The following is a 22,725-nucleotide window of genomic DNA, read 5'->3' as shown; positions in this document are numbered from 1 at the left end:
AATATGCTTAAATAATTCATTGTAAATGGAGACTTGTTTTATCTGTGCAATGAAATAAATACCATGAATTTATGCGGAAAAAAATTTATTTTATTATCTGTAAAATGAATGCAGACTTGTATACATCGAGAAGTACTGCAACTAGGATAATCATCAGGGATATAGAATGTCATAGTGACCTGGACGATATAGTAAATGTACAGCTGGCGTTGAACCCTCTGGAAAGTCGTGGGCCGTCACTTCTGTTCCAGCTCCACGATCCATGTAGCGTACACGTACACCCGTACCGAGGGCTGTACTCATTGCGATGATATGGATGTGATCCGACTCCTTGTACATTGGCTCCACTTCCTGTATGAGATTTGTCAATTCTTTAATGCAGAGACTATTATCAACTCAATGGAAAAATCAATTAAATCAGCGATTCAATATGAAATCTTTATATTTATGCCAGAAATCAATGACGTCCCGCAAACTGTATTTAGATAATCATGGATATTTGGAAAATAAATTTGGTCTAGTAAAAATATTGGATGATAAACAACTTTTCTACCATCAACGGAATCGCGCTAAAATTATTGCCAAATTACAAGTGACAAGATAAGACGCATTAATTAAACTCATACTTTTCAAGGAATATCTAAGGTTCTGAAGGAAATAGCAATACTTAAACGTAAATGCGCAAAATGGACGTAACGAGGAGTACATGTGTTAGACATATTAAAGAAAACGTTTAGAGTAGTTTTACTTATTCAATATATAATAGATATTCAATTGAATGCGCTTCACAAGTTTTGGCCTTTCATCATTAAAATGTGAATTTTGACAATTGAGAGAAATATTTAATACCTGATGACAGAATTCAACGACAGTCCTGCCCCCCTCAATGAAATTCTGGTAAAAATCTGCTTCCTTTTGTAATTGACCAGAGGTTATTAATCTAAGATAAACAACAATATAATCTGAGTAACCCTGCTCATTGAAGAATTTATGTAATTCAGTGCTGCTGGCCTCGGTGCCATCCCCGACCTTTTCAATGACTTCCATAAACTGAAATGCGTACAAGTCGTTTCTTTGATTAGTAACACAAAGGATAAAGACACCAACAAAAGCCATCCAAACAAGAGTTATTCCACGAAAAAGCGTAATTACCGTATCATGAAAGTCCTCCACCGTAAACTGTGGAAATCCCAGTGCAACTAAATTGTCCTTGCTTTTTGATGCAAGCTCACGAAACTTGTTATACTCATCTTTATTCTGTATCAGTCTCTCGAGATAAGCATAACTGAATGCACGAAAAAAACAATTACCATCGGGCCTAGTTCTTCTAATGTAGGAATACTTTTGGCCAAGTGCCCTGGCCTTTGACAGATAAATCTCATCCTCCTCGTACTCCCTCTCCAGGCTCTTCAGTGATTCCTTTTCGCCCACCAGAGGTATCGATTCAGATATCTGAAACCCCCATTACAATTTAATTCATTACTTTGTTTTTTTTCTCCATTGAATTCGGCAAGCTAATGGAATTTTAAAGAGAATTTAAAAATAAAGGGGATTAACCTCTTTCTCGATGCTCCTTTGTTGTTGAAGGATGAGTTCATCTTGATTGACTTGAAAAAAAGACATGTGCTTTTGAGATTGGCTGTCGATAGAGGCAAAAAAAATAAAGAGATGATGATTACCTAAATTTTCTCCAGGGTTGTTCAACGATGTGTCACCCATTATTCACCGAATCTTCATACACTTTAGGTTGAACGGGTTAAGCGTTGCACTAAAAACAAAAGTCAGTCTGGTGGAACGACTGCAACCGGTCGACTCATACTTCATAGGGCCACACTTTCCACACTCCACAGACTACAGTGACCCCTACGTTTATATATAGGCTGGGCTGGCCTTATAGCGGCAGTTGACGGCAATAAGCGGTCGTCGGACATCACCATGGCAATACGCCTTAACTAACCCCATATTCAAAACTTGCTAAACCTCTCGTCTTATAATAGTATATTTCGCCACTAGGCCATTTGACATTTTTCTGGCGATTTTGAATTTACAGTTCGAGGTAAACCCGATTTTTGGCGTGCGAGACATTCATAGCACGAGCCAAAAGCAATTCCTATAATCTCAAATGCCAAAAAACACTTTCTGCACGAGTTACGAACAAAATGGTTCTTCGTCTTGTACGGGGAGGTCACTTTTAACGCACGCAAAGTGACCGGAGCTTTATTCAGCCAAATTATGTTGTGGCTGCAATCTGATTGGGTTAAAATGAGAATTAAGAACAAAAATTCCTCAATTCTATGAAAAAATTTCTTCTCGTATGAAACCAAATTAATAATATTTTGGAATCTTATTTCAAATTTGATTAGTTAATGGAATCCTTGAATGGAATAGTGAAGATCATAAATAAGGAGGAACTATTTGAAATTTCAGTGAGAAAGCAATAGCACTCCACGGATAATTTGCCCAAACAAAGAATTCAGACTTTTTACAGGGGAGTAAAGAGCAAGGAAGGCAGAAACCAAAAATTGAAAATTCCCCGTTATATGAAATTTCATGATTATTGTGTCGGCTTTTAAAGAGGATTCCCTTATACCCTTATTATAATTAGAATTGAGAATAAAGGCATGAACATTGCGGCTGGTTGCTGCCGCGCGGCGCTAGTAACATATATAACCTTATATTTTTCTTTTCGATCCACGCTGCAGATGTTATGCACGTGGTGATAGTCAGTTTCTCTGTGAAGTGTTCAATATCATGAAAATACATTTATAAACAAGTGTCTGTCGTGCAGGGAATAAAAATGTCACTATATAACTTCAAAAAGATCGCTGTGGTCCCCACATCCAAGGTAAAACCTCATTAACACATTAACAGTTACAAGTAATTATTAGGTTATGATATGAATGATGGCAATATATAAAATAATATTCACCATTATTTTCTTTTTCTCGATGCCAGGATTTCATCGATATCATATTATCGAAAACGCAGAGGAAGACCCCCACAGTGATCCATAAGAACTATAAAATCTCGAGGATTCGTGCATTTTATACGAGAAAAGTGAAATTTTCTCAACAAAGTTTCCATGATCGTCTGTCCCAAATAATTCAGGAATTTCCTAAGCTCGACGATGTCCATCCATTTTACGCTGATCTTATGAATGTTCTGTACGATAAAGACCACTATAAATTAGCTCTGGGGCAAATCAACCATGCTAGACATCTGATTGACAATGTTGCAAAGGATTATGTTCGATTACTCAAATACGGCGACTCTTTGTACCGCTGCAAACAGTTGAAAAAGGCAGCTCTCGGTCGCATGGCCACGATAATGAAACGACAAGCTGCCAATCTGGCGTACCTGGAACAAGTTCGTCAACACTTGGCGCGTTTACCCAGTATCGATCCCTATACCAGAACAATAATCATTTGTGGATTTCCTAATGTTGGAAAGAGTAGTTTCATCAATAAAATCACGAGGGCTGATGTGGAAGTCCAGCCCTACGCCTTCACCACAAAATCTCTGTACGTAGGGCACACAGATTACAAATACCTCCGTTGGCAAGTCATTGACACTCCTGGAATTCTAGATCACGCCTTAGAAGATCGAAATGTCATTGAGATGCAAGCAGTAACAGCCCTTGCCCACTTAAGAGCAGCAGTTCTGTACGTCTGTGATGTGTCAGAGCAGTGTGGACACAACATCGAGGCCCAAGTCCAACTCTTCGAGTCCATAAAACCATTATTCACCAATAAGCCGCTCATTGTCGTTGCCAACAAAACTGATGTTCTTCGCCTGGACGAGTTGCCTCCAGAAAAACTGACTGCTCTGAAGAGCCTCGAAGATGGAGGAAAAACTCCACTAATCGAGATGAGCACTGTTACGGACTTTGGAGTGATGGAAGTTAAGCGCGAGGCGTGTGAACGTTTGCTCTCCTTCAGGGTAGACCAAAAGATTAAGACCAAGAAAGTCGATGGATTACTTAATCGCCTGCATGTTGCTGTACCTGCACCCAGGGATCATAAAGAACGACCTCCGTGCATACCTCAGACTGTGCTCCTCAAGAAAAAGGCTGACGCAGAGAAGCTCGAGAGGAAAAGGAAATTGGAGAGGGAAATTGAGGAAGAAATGGGAGATGATTATGTCTTGGATCTGAAAAAGAATTATGACATTGAGGGAGATCAGAAATTTGATATTATTCCTGAAATGTGGGAGGGACATAATATTGCTGATTACATTGATTTGGATATATTTGAGGTGAGCATCATAAAAAATTACCTAATTGAGAGAGGATCGATGGATTGTCTGTTCGACCACCGGAATAAAAATTCTATCATTCTATTACTTCAGCAATATTTATTTTAAAAGACCTCTGCGGTTTTCCAATTTTGACGATTTTTTTTACAACGACTTTCACGAAATCATTACAAAATACAAATGCAAATTCATTAAAATAATAGTGAATGTATCAATCAATATTTTTATTATTTTTAATGTTTTCAGAAACTCAATGAACTTGAGAAAGAGGAGGAAATGCGAAACGAAGCTGGATACTACGACTATAAGGTTCCCTTATTATCAGATACAATGAAGCAAATTCAAGAATTAGCTAAACAAATTCGCGAAAAGAGAGCAATTGATGCTGACGAGGCTAGAGTTAATAAGGCATCTACTAAGCCTGTTATGCCACGTACTGCTGCTGCCAAGACACGAAGTAGATCTGTCACGAGATTGAGGGAGCAGATGGAGGAGCTGGGAGTTGACATGGATAACACTGAGAATGTTAATAATATTTCTGTTTTGCTATAAGACAAACACATTGTTGTAGTGACAATTTTTTATTCTTCTATTTTTTCTTATCTGCTACAGGCACATTTCACAAAAACCAGAGGTCGCTCAAGATCTGCCTCAGGACCGGCTAGGAAACGCCAAAGGATTGAATCACTCTCCACAACAAGGGCAAGAAGTAGTTCAAGGCCAGCTAGAGATGATATGGGCGTTAAGGATGTTGTCGTAAGTTCAACTACCTTTTTCATGAAAAATATAAATTTTTCGCAATCCTCTAAAAATCAACCCCTAAACTAATCATAATTGCACTCTCTAATGATTAATAACGTGTTATTGTTGTCCCAGATGAAGACAAAGCTGAAGAATATTGCTCACAAGGCAATCAAAAAGAAGGTGGCGAAGAAGGGTCTCAAGGGTGAGGCTGATCGTTTCATCGGTACTAAAATGCCTCGACACTTGTTCGCGGGAAAAAGAGGTGTTGGAAAAAGCGACAGGCGATAATTCAAATCACTCAACGTTTTCGTAAAAAATTCCGCAAATGTTGTTTTAAAGGCCTGTTTCGCAGTGAATTGCTACTCATTTTCTATCTCTTTAAAAGCCACTGACTTAAATGACGTCAACATATGATAAGGCACTCTATCTGCCTAACTGGCCATTGGCTGCATCCTACACCCTCATCAGCTTGAAGAAACAACATTTGTAAAGATAAAACTAAAAAGTTCTATCATCACTTAACATGTCGACAATGTAAAAACGAAAATTTAATAAAAATTGGGGATTCCCTATGAGGTTTATAACAAAAACTCTCGAATAATATTTGATGTGCCCTGAAAGTGAGTAGTCAAGGAGGAAATCAGAGGGAAATAGAGCATTGGGGGGAGAGTATTTAAAGGGTCCAGAGAGGGTGGAGAGGGTGGTCATTGCCTAATAAGGTGTTTCAGTGAGGTTTCCGGTCTTCTATCGATGCTAACGCCCCATAGTGGCATCCACATGTAACGTTACAGTACACGCCTCGCCTCGCTCGTCTCGCTCGTCTCGCTCGTCTCGCTCACACTTGTATACGCTCCTCACCAATATTGGGAAGAAAAGAGGGAAAAACGAATCGACAAGGGCCCCCACGAGCTTTGTAAGTCTCGGTGAAGAAGTGTGGCTCCGGTGAGTGCGTGTGCAAGTTTAAAATTAAAATAAATTCGGACTGTAGTGTATGTTGCGACTTCTTAGTTGCCAAAAATACGAGATGTACGAAACACGCAAAATTTCTATTGAAATTCAAATTCACTGATTTTTCATCTCACTCATTACGCTTTTTACTTTTCAATTTTGTACTGTTGGGCACAAATTTTGAAATTTATGAGCAATCTTTCTTTTCAACTATTCTTTTACTCATGCGACAATCCCCACGTTTTTATAATTCTGTGAGTCACCGATTCTCAAGAGATTGAAATAAAAACAGTGATATTTAAATATTAAAATTGTTACGATCGGATTTTAAATACTTGGTGAGTACCTAATTTTGCTGAAAAAATTTGAATTCTCATTTGAGATGAAAAAGGTGACGAAGGAATTCTATAGAATATAGAATAGGAAAATGAATGTATTTATAAATTTTTCTGGGGTTCCGTAGAAGCGAGTTGTCTTTTTTGGAAATTCGTAGAGAAGGAAAAATTGAATAAATGGCGCCCAATAGCATCGGCAACACCGTACAAATTCGGCATTCTCAATTATACTTCACTGCATTTGCATTTTCACGATTTTAATTTTAATTAATAGGATATATAAGGATTAGATGAAAAAACATTGTAGACCGTGGTATGATTAATTGAGGGCAAAATAGTCTAGTGTAGATGTACATATTTGTATATTTCCATAGTTTGAGAGGGAAGTGCGAGTTTGGGTAATGATTGGGAAAAATATTGGTGGATTGAGTGAGTGTTGAGGTTTAAGTTGGGTGGTAGATTCGTGTATATATCGTGCTTGTCCAACGCTCTCAACTTTTTGTCGCGGTAAGGGGTGGGGTAAAAGCGTGGTCTATTTATAAATTATAAAATAAAATCGGGGGGATGATCCACGCGACGCCCACGCCTTCCACTCGCCACGTAACATTTATTTATTGAGAAAAAAAAGGAATTTTGGCTTTGGGGATGATTCCTTTGTAGTTGAACCAGGGGAACCTGCTGTTATTCGGTTTTCGTCCCTCCAAAAGTGTGTAGTGATATTTTAATTCGACATTGTAGGTTAAGTTGATTTATTTTCATTGGAAAACACTCAAATTGTTGGGTTATTTTGTATTATACTGGCACTTGTCAAAGTGAATTGCTTGAGTTTTATGCAGAGAAACATCAGTGAGGGGATTATTTGTAATTGTTTACAGGAGCAATTATGTCGTTTCGTGTTGTGCGCAGCAGCAAATTCCGCCACGTGTACGGTACAGCATTGAAACGTGAACAATGTTACGACAACATTCGTGTTTCCAAGTCGTCCTGGGACTCCACCTTTTGCGCTGTCAATCCAAAGTTCCTGGCTATTATCGTTGAGTCAGCTGGCGGTGGTGCTTTTATCGTTTTACCACACAATAAGGTATTGAATTTGTCATTTTCCATTAAACGTTGAGGCGTTGTAATTTATTAATTATTCATATATCATCAAGATATCATAGACAAAGATTTATTGTGATGAGTGTTAAAGGCGCACGAATGTCTTGGCATTTCCATTTGGTTGTAAGAGAAAATACGTGCATGATAATTTTCATTGCATAATTGCACATTGCTCGAAAAATTTCTCATGCTAACGAGCATAATTAAAAATATTTATACCTTCTTTTTAAGATATTTCAACTCCTCTCGCGACCGTGAGAGATATTTTTGACAGTTGGTGAGAATCCCACGAAGCAAGGAAATTTTTCTTTTATTTCTATTGTTTTAATATTTTAATTATAATTTTTTTAAAACTTTACTAAAGAATCTGCAAATACTGAATTGAAATGGTGATCTAATAATGGATCTGATTTGTTCTTCCAAGGAGATTTACTTGATTCCCCTCTTGTTATCATTCAAAGTCAATAATTTTCTCAAAATGTTAAATCCCTAAGATAACTTAATATATTCATCAAATATTTAATTAAAGGGTAATTAAATTCTAAGATGTTGTAATTAATAATTGATAAAACCGGTTGAAATTCAATCCACTAAACAGGTGGGCCGGATATCAGCTGATCATCCCCTGGTTGGTGGTCATAAGGGTCCAGTGCTGGACATAGCATGGTGTCCACACAACGACAACGTCATAGCCTCTGGCTCCGAGGATTGTGTTGTCAAAGTATGGCAAATACCCGACAGTGGAATATCCCGTACACTGACAGAACCAGTGGTAGATCTGCAACTGCATCAGCGACGAGTCGGTCTTGTCTTGTGGCATCCTACTGCCCTCAATATCTTATTGACCGCTGGCTCGGACAACCTGGTTATAGTCTGGAACGTGGGGACCGGTGAGCCCCTGGTCAAAATGAGCTGTCATCCTGACGTTGTTTACTCGGCGTGTTGGAATTGGGACGGCTCCAGGCTCGTTACCACGTGTAAGGACAAGAAAATCAGGATACTCGATCCGAGGTCTGGGGAAGTTCTGCAGGAGGATGTTGCTCATGAGGGGAGCAAGGCTACAAGGGCTATTTATCTCAGGTAAAGTGAAATAGCTCCGAGTTAACGTCATTACCGAATATCCATTGATCTGAAAAATTATTTACTCTAGGAGGATATATTATACACCTTATTGGTGAAAAATTTCATCGCAAAGTTTTCTTTGATGCTTCAATTTTAGCACAATCATTGCGAAAAATCTGGAATTCTTTAAGTGGCAACGACTTGATGTATTAATGATCACCTGAACTTAATCAGTGATTCGAAATTTTTTTTTAATTTATGTATTTTAGCAAGCTTCTTTCCCGCTTTTGAATTCGAGCCCAGAAAACTCTATTTTTTCAATTGTTGTGAATAGTCAAATAGGACTAACTCCACTTGATTTGTGTAACTCAATTTTATCAGTGAAATCCATCTTTTCAAAGCTTTTCAATAACTATTTTGAATGTTGTTATAGTTTTAGCTCGCATCACAATTTTCATACAACGATTCTATCAAAGATATCGCAGTAGTTTTGCAATTTGATATGAGGAATACTGCGCATTGTATGACATTCCATTATCAAATTTGTCAATTTCATTGTGTGAGAAACATAAAAAAAAATTACGAATATCCAGTGTTATGTAAATTGCATTAGTACTTTTTGTATTGTACTTTTGTCTTATAATTTACACTTTCGAAAGTCTATTGATTTGTCGACTGACAAATTCACAAGGATTTTGGAAAAATAAGTTGCTGGGAAGGAAATGGCATTATTATAAATAATTGCTGAGAAACGTCATAGTTTTCAAAGATAATTTTTAATTTTTCTAACATTTTTCAATAATAATTGAAAATCAAGAATACAATTCACAACGTTAAAAGTTCAAATAGTAGTATCAGTATTATTTCCTCCTCCTGTCCTGGAAAGCTAGGGGCAGAAAAAAAAGCTTAAATATAAGGGCTAATAGTTCCTCAGAAATGCTGGAATTAAGAAAGAATACTATCTTCACGAATAAATCAAGCCGACTTACATACGACTCAAAAGGATTGATATGGAGCAGTTTTTATTTGTTATGAATATTTAAGAATGTTAACAATAGCCAACGAATGTTAATTTATTATCTTCACTGATATTGTACATTAAACCGACTTTGTCTGATGCCAATTAAGTACTTCCTGACATTTGTTGCATGGAAAAAAAATGTTCATCTCCCTTATTACGCTTTTTACTTTTCAATTTTGTGCTGTTGGGCACAAAATTTGAAATTTATGAGCATGGAAAAAATTGTAAATTGAAAATTTATTTCTCTAACCTGTGAATACATCACATTTATAAATTTGTTATTCTTCACTAGATTGAGAAATTGAGGAATCATTTTCTGCCAAATGCAATAAGATTCGAGTACAAATCAATGCAAAAGATGCAAAAACGAAAGTCGAATAATTTATATTCTCTTCTTGCATTCCAGGGGTGGATTAATATTCACGACTGGCTTCAGCAAAATGTCGGAACGTCAATACTCCTTGCGTGCACCCGACATGCTTGGTGAGCCAATTGTTATGGTTGAATTGGACACTAGCAATGGTGTTATGTTTCCACTTTACGATCCTGACACGAGTCTCGTTTATCTATGCGGTAAAGGTGACTCTGTGATACGTTACTTCGAGATAACACCGGAACCACCGTTTGTTCATTATATTAATACATTTCAAACGCCGGACCCCCAAAGAGGAATAGGAATGATGCCAAAACGTGGCTGTGACGTTAATAGTTGTGAAATCAGTAGATTTTACCGCTTAAACAATTCTGGTTTTTGCCAGGTCATTTCGATGACTGTACCTAGAAAGGTAACTCATCACACATTAATAATGAATGTTTTATTTTTCGTTTCCTGTAAAAGCCACCACATTATTCCACTTTTTACCACTATCTATTGTAGTTTAATGAATAATGCACGTGCTTACACAAACACATATGAGGGCATTTACCGAAATCTTTTTGTTTAGCTACATTTTTATTTTGGTATTTCATTAAAACAATTCCTGAGATTTATCGTTTTTTTCGACAGTATTGGTAAAATTTCTTTTATAGAATATTGTATCTCTATACATGCAACGATCGTACCACAGGATTCAATTTTCATTAATCATTAACATATATCGTCGATAAATTTATTCAGTCTTTGATAAGTTCAAAATTGTCGAATAATAAAATGCTACTTTGAACTATTTACAATACATTAAGTTCGAGAAGAGATACAGACAAATAAGTTCCAAGCCATCTAGTTATTTCATGATTCAAGCGCAAAGAAATATACCTTTTTCACAGGTATCATAAAATTCTGTACGACACATGCGAAAAACGTTGAGGTCTGTAATCATATCAGGAAGAAAATTATATTTTTTTTATTATTGAGCCACTAAGCAAGGTTTTACAGTCGTACAGTGGTCTTAAATAGAGAAATGAAAAGAGCAGGTACTACTAGAGAATTGATTACTTCAAATCCATGTACTGGCCGACAACCAAGGAAAACACATTTTATCATTATAAAATTAATTTTTGATTTAAAATTGCAGTCCGAACTCTTCCAAGAGGATCTCTATCCCGATACCCCCGGCCATACAGCTGCAATATCCGCTGAAGAGTGGATAAGTGGTACTGACGCCGAACCTCTCCTCATTTCTCTGAGAGATGGTTATCAACCTGCTACCTCCAAAAATGAACTAAAAGTTACGAAAAAGGCCAATGTACTTGGCAAAGGTGCCAAAGTAGGTGCGAATGCACAAAATGCATCGCTAAATTCAGGAATATCCGTAAGTGATTAATCACTCCTTCCATTGCATTAATGCATCGTATAATTCGTCAAGTCTAAACGTTGAATTTTTTTTTATTAAACGATAGGATGATATTATCAAAGAGTTTGCCGAGGAAATACGTAAATTGAAGGCAGTGATAGTTAAACACGAAGGGAGAATTCGTGTGCTTGAGTCAGCCGTGGCGCTACAAATGAAAGAAGAAGAGAGAAATGAGAAATCGGCGACAACTGACGACAAAGAGTATCTTGCATCCGATGAAGTCTAATTGAACAAAAAAAAGAGATATTGCACCCTATGACAGAAACAACAAATATATACAAATGGTATTTTTGTAATTGAACAACATAAACAGAATTTGTTTTATAGAAGTGAGAAACAAGAAAGAAGACACTAAACAAAATGTTGAAAGATCGTATTATATTTTGATATTGAGAAATGACAGAGAAAGAAAAAAGTAATTTGTGTAAATATTAGAATACTAGAGTCGCCTTTAATTCAGAAATCATTTTGCTACGATCTTTGTTATTTATTGTAATTTGTAAATTCAAGCAATTCATCGTGCCTCTGGCTCCTACCCCTCCCCGCCATCTTCCACTATCCCAAATCCTCTGTTCTTACTGACCATTTACATATTTTATAACATTTTGTTTTTCATGTACGATAGATCAATTGACATCACAAAATCTTTTTTAGAAAAACTGACGTATGCATTATTGCTGATTAACAAATATTAACTCTACCTCCTCTCAATTTTATCAATCAAGATTTTTAATAATTAATTTTTTGAGTCTTAAGCGTATTGCGATAAAACGAGACAATCAAACAAAATATGTGACAAATCTACAAAAACAACGAATGAGTGCCTAAGAGAGTTGAGTACTTTTGTATAAATAGTATGAGACCTGTTGTAACACCGAAATAATAGAATTCTATTATTAAACAAAAAATTAAGCAAAGTATTTTCTTTTAATAACCTTATGAACTAAATTACTTGATGAAGAAAGGAGAGAGAAAACTATTGAAATGCCGAAAAAATCACTGACATATTCAAATAAAGGCAAATTTTTACTTCAGAAATTCTTTACATTTATTTAACTTTCAGGTGTAAAAAATGTTACACAATATCTTCAATACACATCCCGAAACTGCGATGCAACGATTGATAGTCCCAGGTATCAAAAGTGAAGAGCAGGACATTATAAGCGTAATATGGTTACATTGAACTACTATCAGATGGAAGCGTATCGCTGTATTACTATGCTACTAGTATAATACCAGTACGTCGTACTATCAGCGGCATTCAAATCAAGTATTAACAAAGGGTATAATGATGGTATGATTTTAGTGTTACGTTCATACCCTTCGCCCCCTGAGAGGGTTAGCGTAATTTTTTCCACCTATTTAAAGACTTTCGAATCTCAACAACACTTGGTACATAAGTTCCAACTTTGAGCAGTCATATTATTTTTAAATTCAGAGCCGGATTCATTCGTCTGGGAACCCCAAATCATATTTTTTAGTAGGAGGATCATGAAACTACGTCTCCCACATCCGATATAAGATTTAAATATAAACGACATGTACACGGGCATCGTAAATTTACTCTAAAACTAGAAACCTGATTTTTCCTTGTCTTGAGGGAAGGACAAAATTACCTTAAGGCAAACCAGCCCCGATTTTTGTGGAGTTTTCACAGACTGAACCTACCCTAGTATTCCAAGGTATTATAAAGGAGAGTGTAACAAACCAAGGAACCCCGCCCTACTACTTTATTATATCAAAAGGGCTAGTACAGCAGACATTATTCTCCCAGCAGCTACTGATCAAGTACGATTATTTTATTTTGGGCAAGAATAAATAATCAATGATGTTTACTACTTGAGATGGGAGACGACCAGAGAAATATGAATTTGATTCTGATTTCTCTGGAGGGAGAAGAAATTTATTCAATTCAGGTGGGGAGTTATAGGCAATGGCAAAGGAGTTATAGGCAATCACTCCATCACAGTATTCTTGCAACCGATTGTCAGCAACAGATTGAGGCTAATATCCTCCAACAGAATGGCAATGTTTTTCCAGACCAATTACCTCGAGCTGAGTGGGCAAATAGTAAGTAAAAGAGAGAACCAAATTTTCTCTTTAGTAACCAACATGAAAATGAACAGTCTCGTCTAGTGGATCCTCCACAAGAAGTACCCTGCGATTCCTTCAATGTGATCGAAGAAATTCAGTAGACGCAATGACAAATAGAAGAGAACAATACACCCCTACAATCGTTTTCTACATCCGCCTTTTTTTTTGTAGAATCAGTAGGAGAAGAGGATTTCATGCCTAATCTTGGAAGTGTAAAAGAGAGAAAGAAATGGAACAATGCTTGAACGCTAAGCAAATGAAGCGAACAGAGGCCGAGCGAGCAAGAAATTACTTTAATGAACTTTTAGAAGACGCCAGAACACAAGAAAATGCCCGGGAATACTGAGAATCCCTAAGGGCGCAGCCTCATTCAAACGGTGCTCTTCAAATGTAACATCATTTAGGTGAAGAAAATACAGATGAATTACATTGTTTCTTACAGTTATTTGAACTTCCAGGAAACCAGTATATGCCACAACATTTTTCCCTGGGTGGGCCCTTGTTCGCACCGATGCCACACTAGTCCTGCCACTCCCTAACAGTTAGGGCTCAACTCCGTCCCAAATAGTGTACTTGTTGATTTCACCAAGTTATATGGTAATTATAAATTTATGGTACTGGCGGGCGGCATCGAGACGGGAATTATCCGGGAGGACTCTTACCTCCACCTCTCGAAGTCAATCTTATAGTTCTCGGAGCATTATTCTCCAGGTTTAATATAACGGCTACAGCATTAAGGCAGAGGGATATTCCTCGCCCCGGCTTCCATGGCTGGGGTACCCTGGGCCAGACTCAGACGGACAAGCGGAGCCACGAATACCACGACCAGCACGACTCAATCTACCAATCTTCTTCCTCATCACTCTTCATTGCTTCCTCTTCTCCCCTTCCTCTTGCCTCCTCGAGTCACCCAAGAGGGATGAAGGATCCTCGTAGTTTGCGAGGTCGATTCTTCGACGGTCCATCTCCACGACTCTGACTTAATTAAGCGGTTCCTCTCCATAAATCCTTGCTTGATCGGCGACTTTCCTGCACACACCCTGAACTTCTTTATTCTGATTATCTACGCTGGAGCTTCACAAGTAACATAGTACACCTGTCAAATCCCTGGTAAATCAATAAACGTTTATGAATCTCTATTATTCTTCAGGTACTTACCAGAAGCTAAAAGTGGTAAATGAGGGATCTTGGGAATATAAAGTACAATAAACCATCATTTCTTAGCCATTCATGACAATCGTGTTTATTATTGCTTCAGATGTACCTTCGGATATTAATAAAGACATTAACGAACATATTTGAACACTTTTCGAACAGTAATCAAAACAACCAGTGATGGAGCGAACATGGAGAACTGAAAAAACTTGCACCAAATTTGGAGACTGCGTTGATTTTCCAACGACATCAGAAAAAGAAGTGTCTACATTTCAAATGGCAGCGGAAGCTTATAAACTGCTGGACAAATTGAGAGTAGAATTATCAGCAGAAACGGTGGAGCAACCTGGAAATCTCAATTGGAAAAGGCCATCGTCCCAGCAATACCAAAACTTCGCCAAACGTTTATTCAATGTGGTGCCTTGTTGCCACACTGTCAATATCAACCGCATGTGCAACATAGCGTTGTGCGAAAACAGTCTCAGTTCTGGGCTGACAGCATATCTCGAGATGAGCTTTTGGCAATCATCGAATCGAATGTAAACATTGTTGTACGACATGAGTTCATCAGGAAGCCAAATTATCAGCAACAGCAGATATGGAAATCAGAATGCCTCCCACTCCAATCTTTGAAAGCCATTAGAACAATCGATGAGATGATACCAGCAACGGAAGACCACATCATCCACTTTAACTACGGATATAATCAACTTCCGGAAAAATTAATCAATTCCATTTCAAATCAGCCTAGTCTCCAAAGAATTCACAAATGAGCTGACTATATCTAAGGAGGTGTCAGACAAATACTGTTTAAGGAACAGTAAGCATTGTCAAGTATTAGTAACCGTGCTGCGATTAGCTCAGGAGAATCTCCATGGCATTTTAACGGCAGGCCTAAAAATTAGGAAAATAGCAAAGAGTGGGAAAAAAAATAGCAACACGTAAAATCCACGCATAGCCGATGTTAACCCCTATTCTTTTTATTTTATAACAGAGAGCAAATTTCTGTATTTCTTGCGACTTGCTAAAACTGAACTAATACCGTCCATATTCTCCTAATATATTCAAATTGTTTTCACAATAGTGTTTTGCATGACGTTTTGGTATTTAAAAATCCACGTGAATAGCCTCCTCAATATTTACGATTTTATATTTCACGAATAGTTATTGTTTTTTGTTTCTCCTGAGGAAGTGCATAGATTTTGAGTATCGATACAAACAAAATGTTGATTGATCATAAAAGGAAGAAAAATCTAAATTTTGTCATTTGAATAAAAAAAAGGTAGAAATGATTGGTATGCAAAAATTGATTCAGAACTCGATAAAGTTCCAATTGAGTACAGGATTTAAGTAGACCGATACAGAATATGTAGCGTTATAAATTTTCAAATCGAATTTTTATCGTTACATTGAAATATTGAGTCAATTTACGCAATGACTCTACTGGGGCACGTGAAGAAACAAACGGCGCGTTATATCGAGTTAATGGATTGGATGTGATTTAATTAGGGCATCAAGAAGAGAAATTTATTTCCTTTCTGCCGTTATTCAATATCTAATTAATCAAGATATTTTGTACTTGCATAAGTGAAACATTAATGCCCCACTCAAAATAGTTGAGGAAATTTTTGAAAAAATAGTCTTCTGAAATTAATGAAAGTCCAATATTTTATCGTTATTGGTTTTCAAGAATGTGAGAATTTTAGGCCGAGCTGTGTTCGAAAATGTTCTCCTGAGTTAGACAAGTGGAAATGACCTCGAACGAGCCTGAAGTCCTTTTGATTTTGATTCTGTGGTGCGGATCCTAATATGTTCAGGCGGCATCAGATCAAAATCTTTTTTAGTTTAAGGTGATTGATAAGGTTCTGATTTAGTCTACCTTATTTTAATTTAAAAAGGAACGTTGAGAGAATTTAATTTTTTATATTCTTTTATTTATTTATAAACAAGCAGGCAACAGGAGTTATGCGACTGTAGATGAGCTATTGAAATATATGGATATATTTTTTTGCCATATATTTGTCCTCATATTTATTATAACGAGCTTCCGAATGGTTTTTACCATTTGTTTTTTCCCATTAATTAATACGTACAAAAAAATGTGGTATGTTATATTATGTATTAAGAATGTATTAAGACAAAAATTTTCAGATAAAAAACACATTCGATCCAGTCAATTTTGAGATATTCCACATAATAATTGTTCCGACGTGGAATGTGTGTGAAGCCTGTACATAGGAAAATAGTTAAATCTTTGGGCATTGCCCTTTAGGTAATTTCCCCCATTAAAGCTCTCCCTGTCGTCACAGATGGAAAGCAATACACAGCAATACTGGTAAAGACTGACCAAATTAAATGTTTACTTTCCGTGGCTCACATTTGATCACCAAATGTACAGAGTTTATCCAGAACAGTTCGATTTAAACGTCAAGTTCACCATGAGATAATGTCTTGGTCTTCCATAATAGTTTTCTACTTGCTCCTTTCTATCTAAAATATCCTTTACTAAATCAGCTAAATTGTACAAATTCGATGTTAATGAAAGATATCATTCATTTTAATGTCAGTAATTGTGTTTTTAATTATTATTCCATTGATTATTTGCCATTCCCATAGTTCGTGTTACAATAGTATATTTCCGGACTGTTGGGATGGGATTTTTTGCGGAGTGGAGTCCGGATAATATTTTTTCATAGTGATTCTCAAGTTTTTGAGTTTGGGAAATATGCAGTACCAATTCGCGGACGATAAATCGTGAGAAGCAGTACGAAAAAATAGTTTTTTACCGAATAATAATTTTACACTAAAAATTGGATATTCATGAAACTAATCCTTCAATTACGCTCCTCTTCAATACCATTTGTAATGGTAATAAAAAAATATTTCTTTTAAATTTCAAGTTTTTATACAGCTGAGAGGGTGAACAACGGTTTCAACTGGAAAATAAAAAAATCACAATATCTTCAAAATGTATGTTGTATCGGCGAGCATATGTGTCTTAATTGATTACTATAAAGGACATTCAGACGAAAATTTTCAGATATAAAAAACCGAATTTGGTTTAGTTAATTTTGAGATATTCCACATAATCATTTTACACGAAAAAATCAAGTTATTAGTTCGATTTTGGCGCAGGCGAGAGGGCGAACAACAATTTACTTTTCCAAAGACAGAAAAATCACAATAACTATGACTTCTTCCAAGGCTCTCTTCCCATCTTTTGATTGATCCCCATAATTCCAATCCTGACGAAGAAGATGAAAGAAAAAAACAATACCTAGAGATATTTCATTTATACACATAGAAATATTCAAAAATTATTGTATTTTTACATTTCACAATGACAATTCTACATAATTTGCAAACAAAATTAGAATTTTTTTTAAATCTGAATTGGACGACTGGAATGCTTTCGTTTGGAAGCAACACATCTTTAATCAAATGTACTAGTGTGGTATCGTAGACTGCGTGTTCACTGATTGGGCTTAAACCTTTTTTTTTAACTTCTCTTAAACGTCTGAAACAGATGAAACACTCCATTTTGTAATTAAAAAAAATACACCCTTTTCATTTTTCATAGAAGGAATTCCTCAAATTATTATTATTGTCGGAATCGTTAATGAAAAGAATCAAATTTCATCCAAATGAATTTTCTCTTTGAGAAAAATGGTGTTATTGCGGGAGATCATACACTGCCTAAAAAAATAGCATTGATCGCATCGATTAAGATTTGCGCGATTAATCGTTTTTTAAACCTGCATCGGCATGATTTAAGTATAATCAACGGTAAATAGAATTTTCAATGAATGATCGTGGGTTTCTCATGTAGATCATTTCAAAGTTAACAAACATAGTTTGACGTAATAATAATAACAGTTCAGTATAATGGTTCGGATGCAGGAAGGGAATTGGTTATCTTGCCTAAAAATTACTATATTTTTTCAATATTAGTAGCGGTGGAGTTTTTTTTTATTAAATGGAATAATGTGAAATAATTATGAATTTTCCGGAGGTGACTGAAGGTTCCGATTCAGTTATCATATTATTTTCTGATCAATGATCAGGTCTGACCTCATACAGTTTTCACTTGGATATGATGAAAATTTCCATTTCAATGAATGTTTTAAGGCCCGGACGGATTATCAGGAAAGATAATTTACTCCGAAATTTGGACTCCTAGTTCCTCCGGCAATTAACCGTTTTTTTCAATAATTGTTAGCTAGCGCCGTAGCGGTTGTCAACAACTAGAGCGCTAGCTAACAATTATCGGAAAAATCGATTAATTGATGGAGTAATTAGGAGTGCTAATTTTGGAGTAAATTATCTTTTCCAGACAATCGAACCGGGCCTCAAACAAAGTATAGAATATTTGAGGGTACATGGAAGCCAAGAGTTGACGAATCACTGATACGAATATCTGACATGTGATCCTCCCATAGGTAGTTCCAAGAAATTTTCATTTCTTGTAGCACGTCCCACATCCTCTTGAGGTCTTCCTGAGCCCTCAATTGTGTGACGATAGGAGGGGTACTCGATGGATTATGAGAGTGGGGGGAGGTGGGTATCAAAGAGGTCTATGAGGATAAGTTGGACTGCGGGAGCCCGCGGATCATTAGTCTTGAGGAACATCCCTAACCGGTCAAATCATTATGTGGTACATACTCACATTCCTCCTATTTCTATCAGGACATACCCTCGGACGACATCATGTAAGTTATTTTCTTACTACTCCAATACAATCCACTTTAATAATCCACAAGTTTAGCTTTCACTAAATGATCATCATCAATTAACTAATTAACTATGAGTGTGTATCACCAAGAATTTTGCAGAGGCCAAGGACTTGCAGCTGCTCCTTGGAGTACCAGTGATTACCAAACGGAATTCATTGTCACAATGTTTTCCATTATAACTCTTTTCATTAATATGCAATGCCCAATCGCCATTTTCCCGCGATTTTCCCATTTTCAATTTATTTCAGGTACTATACTACCGAATTTCTCAGAAATCAAGATATTTCCTTCGTTTTCAAAAAATTACAGCGAAAATATGAATGCACAAAAAATCATTGGTATATTAAATTCAATACGAAATGACTTAAATCTGCTGACAAATAATGGGTATTAATTTTCGATGACAAGTATATTAATTTTGTTTTCCATTAATCATCACTTTAGCCCATGAAGACACCAAAAAGTTAATATTTATGCCCTCGTAGTATAAAATACAATGGGCAGAACATTTTTTCACAAGACGTTTTCTTTTTCAATAAAACCGGTAATGTGATAATAGAGTCAATGGGATATCACAGTTGACATGATAAGTCAACCTAATTGAAATATTTACCTCAGCTAAAAAATCTTTGTTATTCCCCATTCGCAGCATCTGGGGGAGATTCATGAAAAAACGAGATTCGATCGCTCTATGAGTCGAGATGATAATCTCCTGAATTTGGGCATCGAAGCTTTTGTCGATGAAGAATCGGTGAGTAAATTATAAGTTTAAAAAATTTTTCTAAACAAAAATGTAGATCTTTTGAATCTAAAAAGTAAAAAGGGGCGTCAAAAAAATGTAGAATTATAGAATTAGAAAGCACAGGAACAAATTATACGGCCTCATCCACTAAGCAAAAGATAAAACCTCTCAAGCAAAATTTAGCTGAAATATATAATATTATTCAATTTTTTCCCTCACCAATGAAGAAGGATATTATCACCAACGTTTTTTTACTTCGCATACAAACGATAATAATCTACTTAATTCTCAGAAATATGAAGCGTTTAAGGCAAGGAATTCCGAATCTAAGATTTGTTTTCTGAGAAAATCCGATGGAACCGGAGAAGAATGGCACTTTGTTACGAATAACCACGGTAGGATCATCTTTCCATCTGGTGTGGACCTAACAAAAATCGAAGTACATCATATTTTTTTATCTTTCCAATGATTCTCGTCAACTAATTCGCGTTCTCAGGCTTTTAACAATTAAAAATTACATGTTTCAGGCCTGGAAATTGGCCGGGGACAAGATCGTAGAGTTTTGCGATGGAAAACTAATACAAATACTGGAGGATGATCGTCCAGCTCAGAGCAACATTGAAGATCCATTTTTTAACGAAATTCCTTTCAATGAGAATGATATAGTCCAAAAACCCATAGGGGATATTGTTTTAGAAACTTCGAAAAAACGTGAAAAACGTGAAGTTACATTAGAACATGTCAAAAAACCAAATGTGGAATTGGTGAGAAAACGTCGAGAAGGACGCGCAAGATTCCGTGGTCAAACGCAGTCGCAGTATTTAAATATCGGCGATGATGCGGGTAAAGAAGGAAAAGCCGAAGCCGAGGCTACCGATCAAACTTCACGGGCTGTTGTCAGTGAGTGCTAGCCTTGCCAGCCTATCTCCCAGCCTATCAATACAAATACAAATACAAAACTCATCTCTATCATTTAACTAAGGGGGAATTAATTATTCATTAAAATATTTCCCATTTTCCATTAAACAACTAACTTTTGTAAGCTTATTCTTAAATAAAATACAATAAATTAATATGCCAATTAAATAGTTAATTAATTAATTCTTCATCTATTATTAATTCAACGGAAAACCAATACTGTAATAACGTTTTTTTCTTCGGCACTTTATGCAAGGATTATTAAAAATTTACACTTTCTATTTCACTTGAGATGGAGCAATGGAAAAAGTGGTAATCAGAGAATTGTTCAATGTCGAATTGATTATATATTATAAATTTTATATCGGTATGCCGACACCGCATTGATAAAAATGAAAAACTCCAATGAAAATGTGACTCTCAAACTCAAAGTCGCGATAGCCAAAATGACGGATGAGTTTCCTTGGAATTGGAAAAGAAGACTTGAAAAAGTGCCTTCACCCATTTGATTAACGGAATTTTTTTATTTATTTAATAATTCATAATAACTTTATAAGAGCGACAGTGCGACGGAGAAAATAATACCATTATACTCTTCATCTCCAGATGAGCTGTCCTCACGACAATCTCAATTATTTGCTCCATTCCCGGTGAGTTAATGAAATAATGCTTGTCTAAAAAAAAAGTCAATGAATATTTTTTAGCCGGAACCAGTGGAATGGGTCAAGCACAAAGCATGTCATTAGGTGGTTCATGCGAGGACTGTTCGGTTTACCCCGGCCACACAAGCCTTGTCCCACCAGGACAATATGTAAGCCCAGGGCTACCCGGAGTTGTTACCCCAGTTACAACTCCTGGAATACAACCAGGACAACCTGGGATATCATATCAGAGATATCCTGGTCGGCCAGATCAACCAGGAGCGCCATATCCACCTGGTTATCCTGTATTTTCCCATCCACCAGCCGGGCCTTTTCCTGGTGGGGTTACAATCCCTGGCAAGCAAACAGGACAACCGGGCGTTTTATATCCACCGGGTTATCCAACAATCCACCCAGGGCACCCACCAGTAACTTATCCTGGTTACCCTGGAGCAGTTATGACGACCACACAAGAGCAACCACTCCAGCCCGGAGTCTCTTATAGACCTGGATATCCTGGAGATGTCGGGACAATTCCTGCGCAACCAGGAGTGTCCTATCCCACCGGTGGTCTATCAACCAGAGGTCAACCTGGAGGCTCACCTGGAGTATCCTATCCACCATCAGGTCAACCACCAGTGCCTTATTCACCTGGTTATACTGCAGGTGTAGTTATGACGCCCGATGTACAACAATATCCCGGGATGTCGTTTCCAGGACAGCCAGGAGTCGCCTATCCAGGAATTCAACCAGGTCAGCCGGGAATGTCCTATCCCAGTGCAGTGACGCCAGGAGTTCAATCAGGACAGCCAGGAATATCCTATCCCAATGGAGTATCACCAGGAATTCAACCAGGACAGCCAGGAATATCCTATACAGGTGGAGTACCATCTGGAGTTCAACCAGGACAGCCGGGAATTCAACCAGGTCAGCTGGGAATATCCTATCCCAGTGCAGTACCGCCAAGAGTTCAACCAGGGCAGCAGGGAATATCATATCCAGGAATTCAACCAGGTCAGCCGGGAATATCCTATCCCAGTGCAGTACCACCGGGGGTTCAACCAGGGCAGCCGGGAACATCATATCCAGGAATTCAACCAGGGCAGCCGGGAACATCATATCCAGGAATTCAACCAGGTCAGCCGGGAATATCCTATCCCAGTGGAATACCACCAGGAGTTCAGCCA

General features: G+C 37.0%; 4 protein-coding genes across 8 annotated transcripts in view; 3 read left to right on the top strand and 1 right to left on the bottom strand.

The window, feature by feature from the left end:
* Window positions 1–68: 68 nt before the first annotated feature.
* On the bottom strand, window positions 69–1,856 carry LOC105264478 (ubiquitin thioesterase otubain-like). Its single transcript, XM_011301369.1, has 5 exons — window positions 1,680–1,856; window positions 1,558–1,607; window positions 1,153–1,452; window positions 850–1,050; window positions 69–351 (listed from the first exon to the last, which is right to left on the bottom strand). Exons 1-5 carry the CDS (start codon window positions 1,717–1,719, stop codon window positions 154–156), a joined length of 789 nt encoding a protein of 262 aa, XP_011299671.1. The 5' UTR covers window positions 1,720–1,856; the 3' UTR covers window positions 69–153.
* An 818-nt stretch (window positions 1,857–2,674) lies between these two features.
* On the top strand, window positions 2,675–5,588 carry Non1 (nucleolar GTP-binding protein 1). The gene is made up of 5 exons (XM_011301367.1): window positions 2,675–2,845; window positions 2,956–4,254; window positions 4,501–4,779; window positions 4,867–5,010; window positions 5,131–5,588. The coding sequence occupies exons 1-5, from the start codon at window positions 2,798–2,800 to the stop codon at window positions 5,284–5,286; spliced, it is 1,926 nt and encodes a 641-aa protein (XP_011299669.1). The 5' UTR covers window positions 2,675–2,797; the 3' UTR covers window positions 5,287–5,588.
* Window positions 5,589–5,821: 233 nt separating this feature from the next.
* On the top strand, window positions 5,822–12,167 carry coro (protein coronin). Of its 5 annotated transcripts, none has more exons than XM_011301365.1 (6): window positions 5,822–5,911; window positions 7,157–7,362; window positions 7,978–8,459; window positions 9,869–10,247; window positions 10,977–11,213; window positions 11,302–12,167. In XM_011301365.1, the coding sequence occupies exons 2-6, from the start codon at window positions 7,165–7,167 to the stop codon at window positions 11,479–11,481; spliced, it is 1,476 nt and encodes a 491-aa protein (XP_011299667.1). In that variant the 5' UTR covers window positions 5,822–5,911; window positions 7,157–7,164; the 3' UTR covers window positions 11,482–12,167. The 5 variants fall into 5 exon arrangements, with proteins under 5 accessions (XP_011299667.1, XP_011299666.1, XP_011299663.1 ...); XM_011301364.1 differs by having other exon boundaries at window positions 5,839–5,940; XM_011301361.1 differs by lacking the exon at window positions 5,822–5,911 and adding an exon at window positions 5,947–6,284.
* Window positions 12,168–18,991: 6,824 nt separating this feature from the next.
* LOC105264487 (collagen alpha-1(III) chain) overlaps window positions 18,992–22,725 on the top strand; it is an 8,999-nt gene continuing 5,265 nt past the window's right edge. The window contains exons 1-5 of the mRNA XM_011301387.1: window positions 18,992–19,213; window positions 19,887–19,988; window positions 20,272–20,418; window positions 20,507–20,879; window positions 21,602–22,675. Of these exons, the coding sequence (XP_011299689.1) occupies window positions 19,154–19,213; window positions 19,887–19,988; window positions 20,272–20,418; window positions 20,507–20,879; window positions 21,602–22,675 (1,756 nt within the window). The 5' untranslated portion in view covers window positions 18,992–19,153. The remainder of the gene's footprint in view (window positions 19,214–19,886; window positions 19,989–20,271; window positions 20,419–20,506; window positions 20,880–21,601; window positions 22,676–22,725) is intronic.

This window comes from Fopius arisanus, unplaced genomic scaffold (genome assembly GCF_000806365.1).
Source record: "Fopius arisanus strain USDA-PBARC FA_bdor unplaced genomic scaffold, ASM80636v1 scaffold00021, whole genome shotgun sequence".
In the NCBI taxonomy this organism is placed as follows: Eukaryota; Metazoa; Arthropoda; class Insecta; order Hymenoptera; family Braconidae; genus Fopius; species Fopius arisanus.
This window is presented reverse-complemented; position numbering and strand designations above follow the sequence as displayed.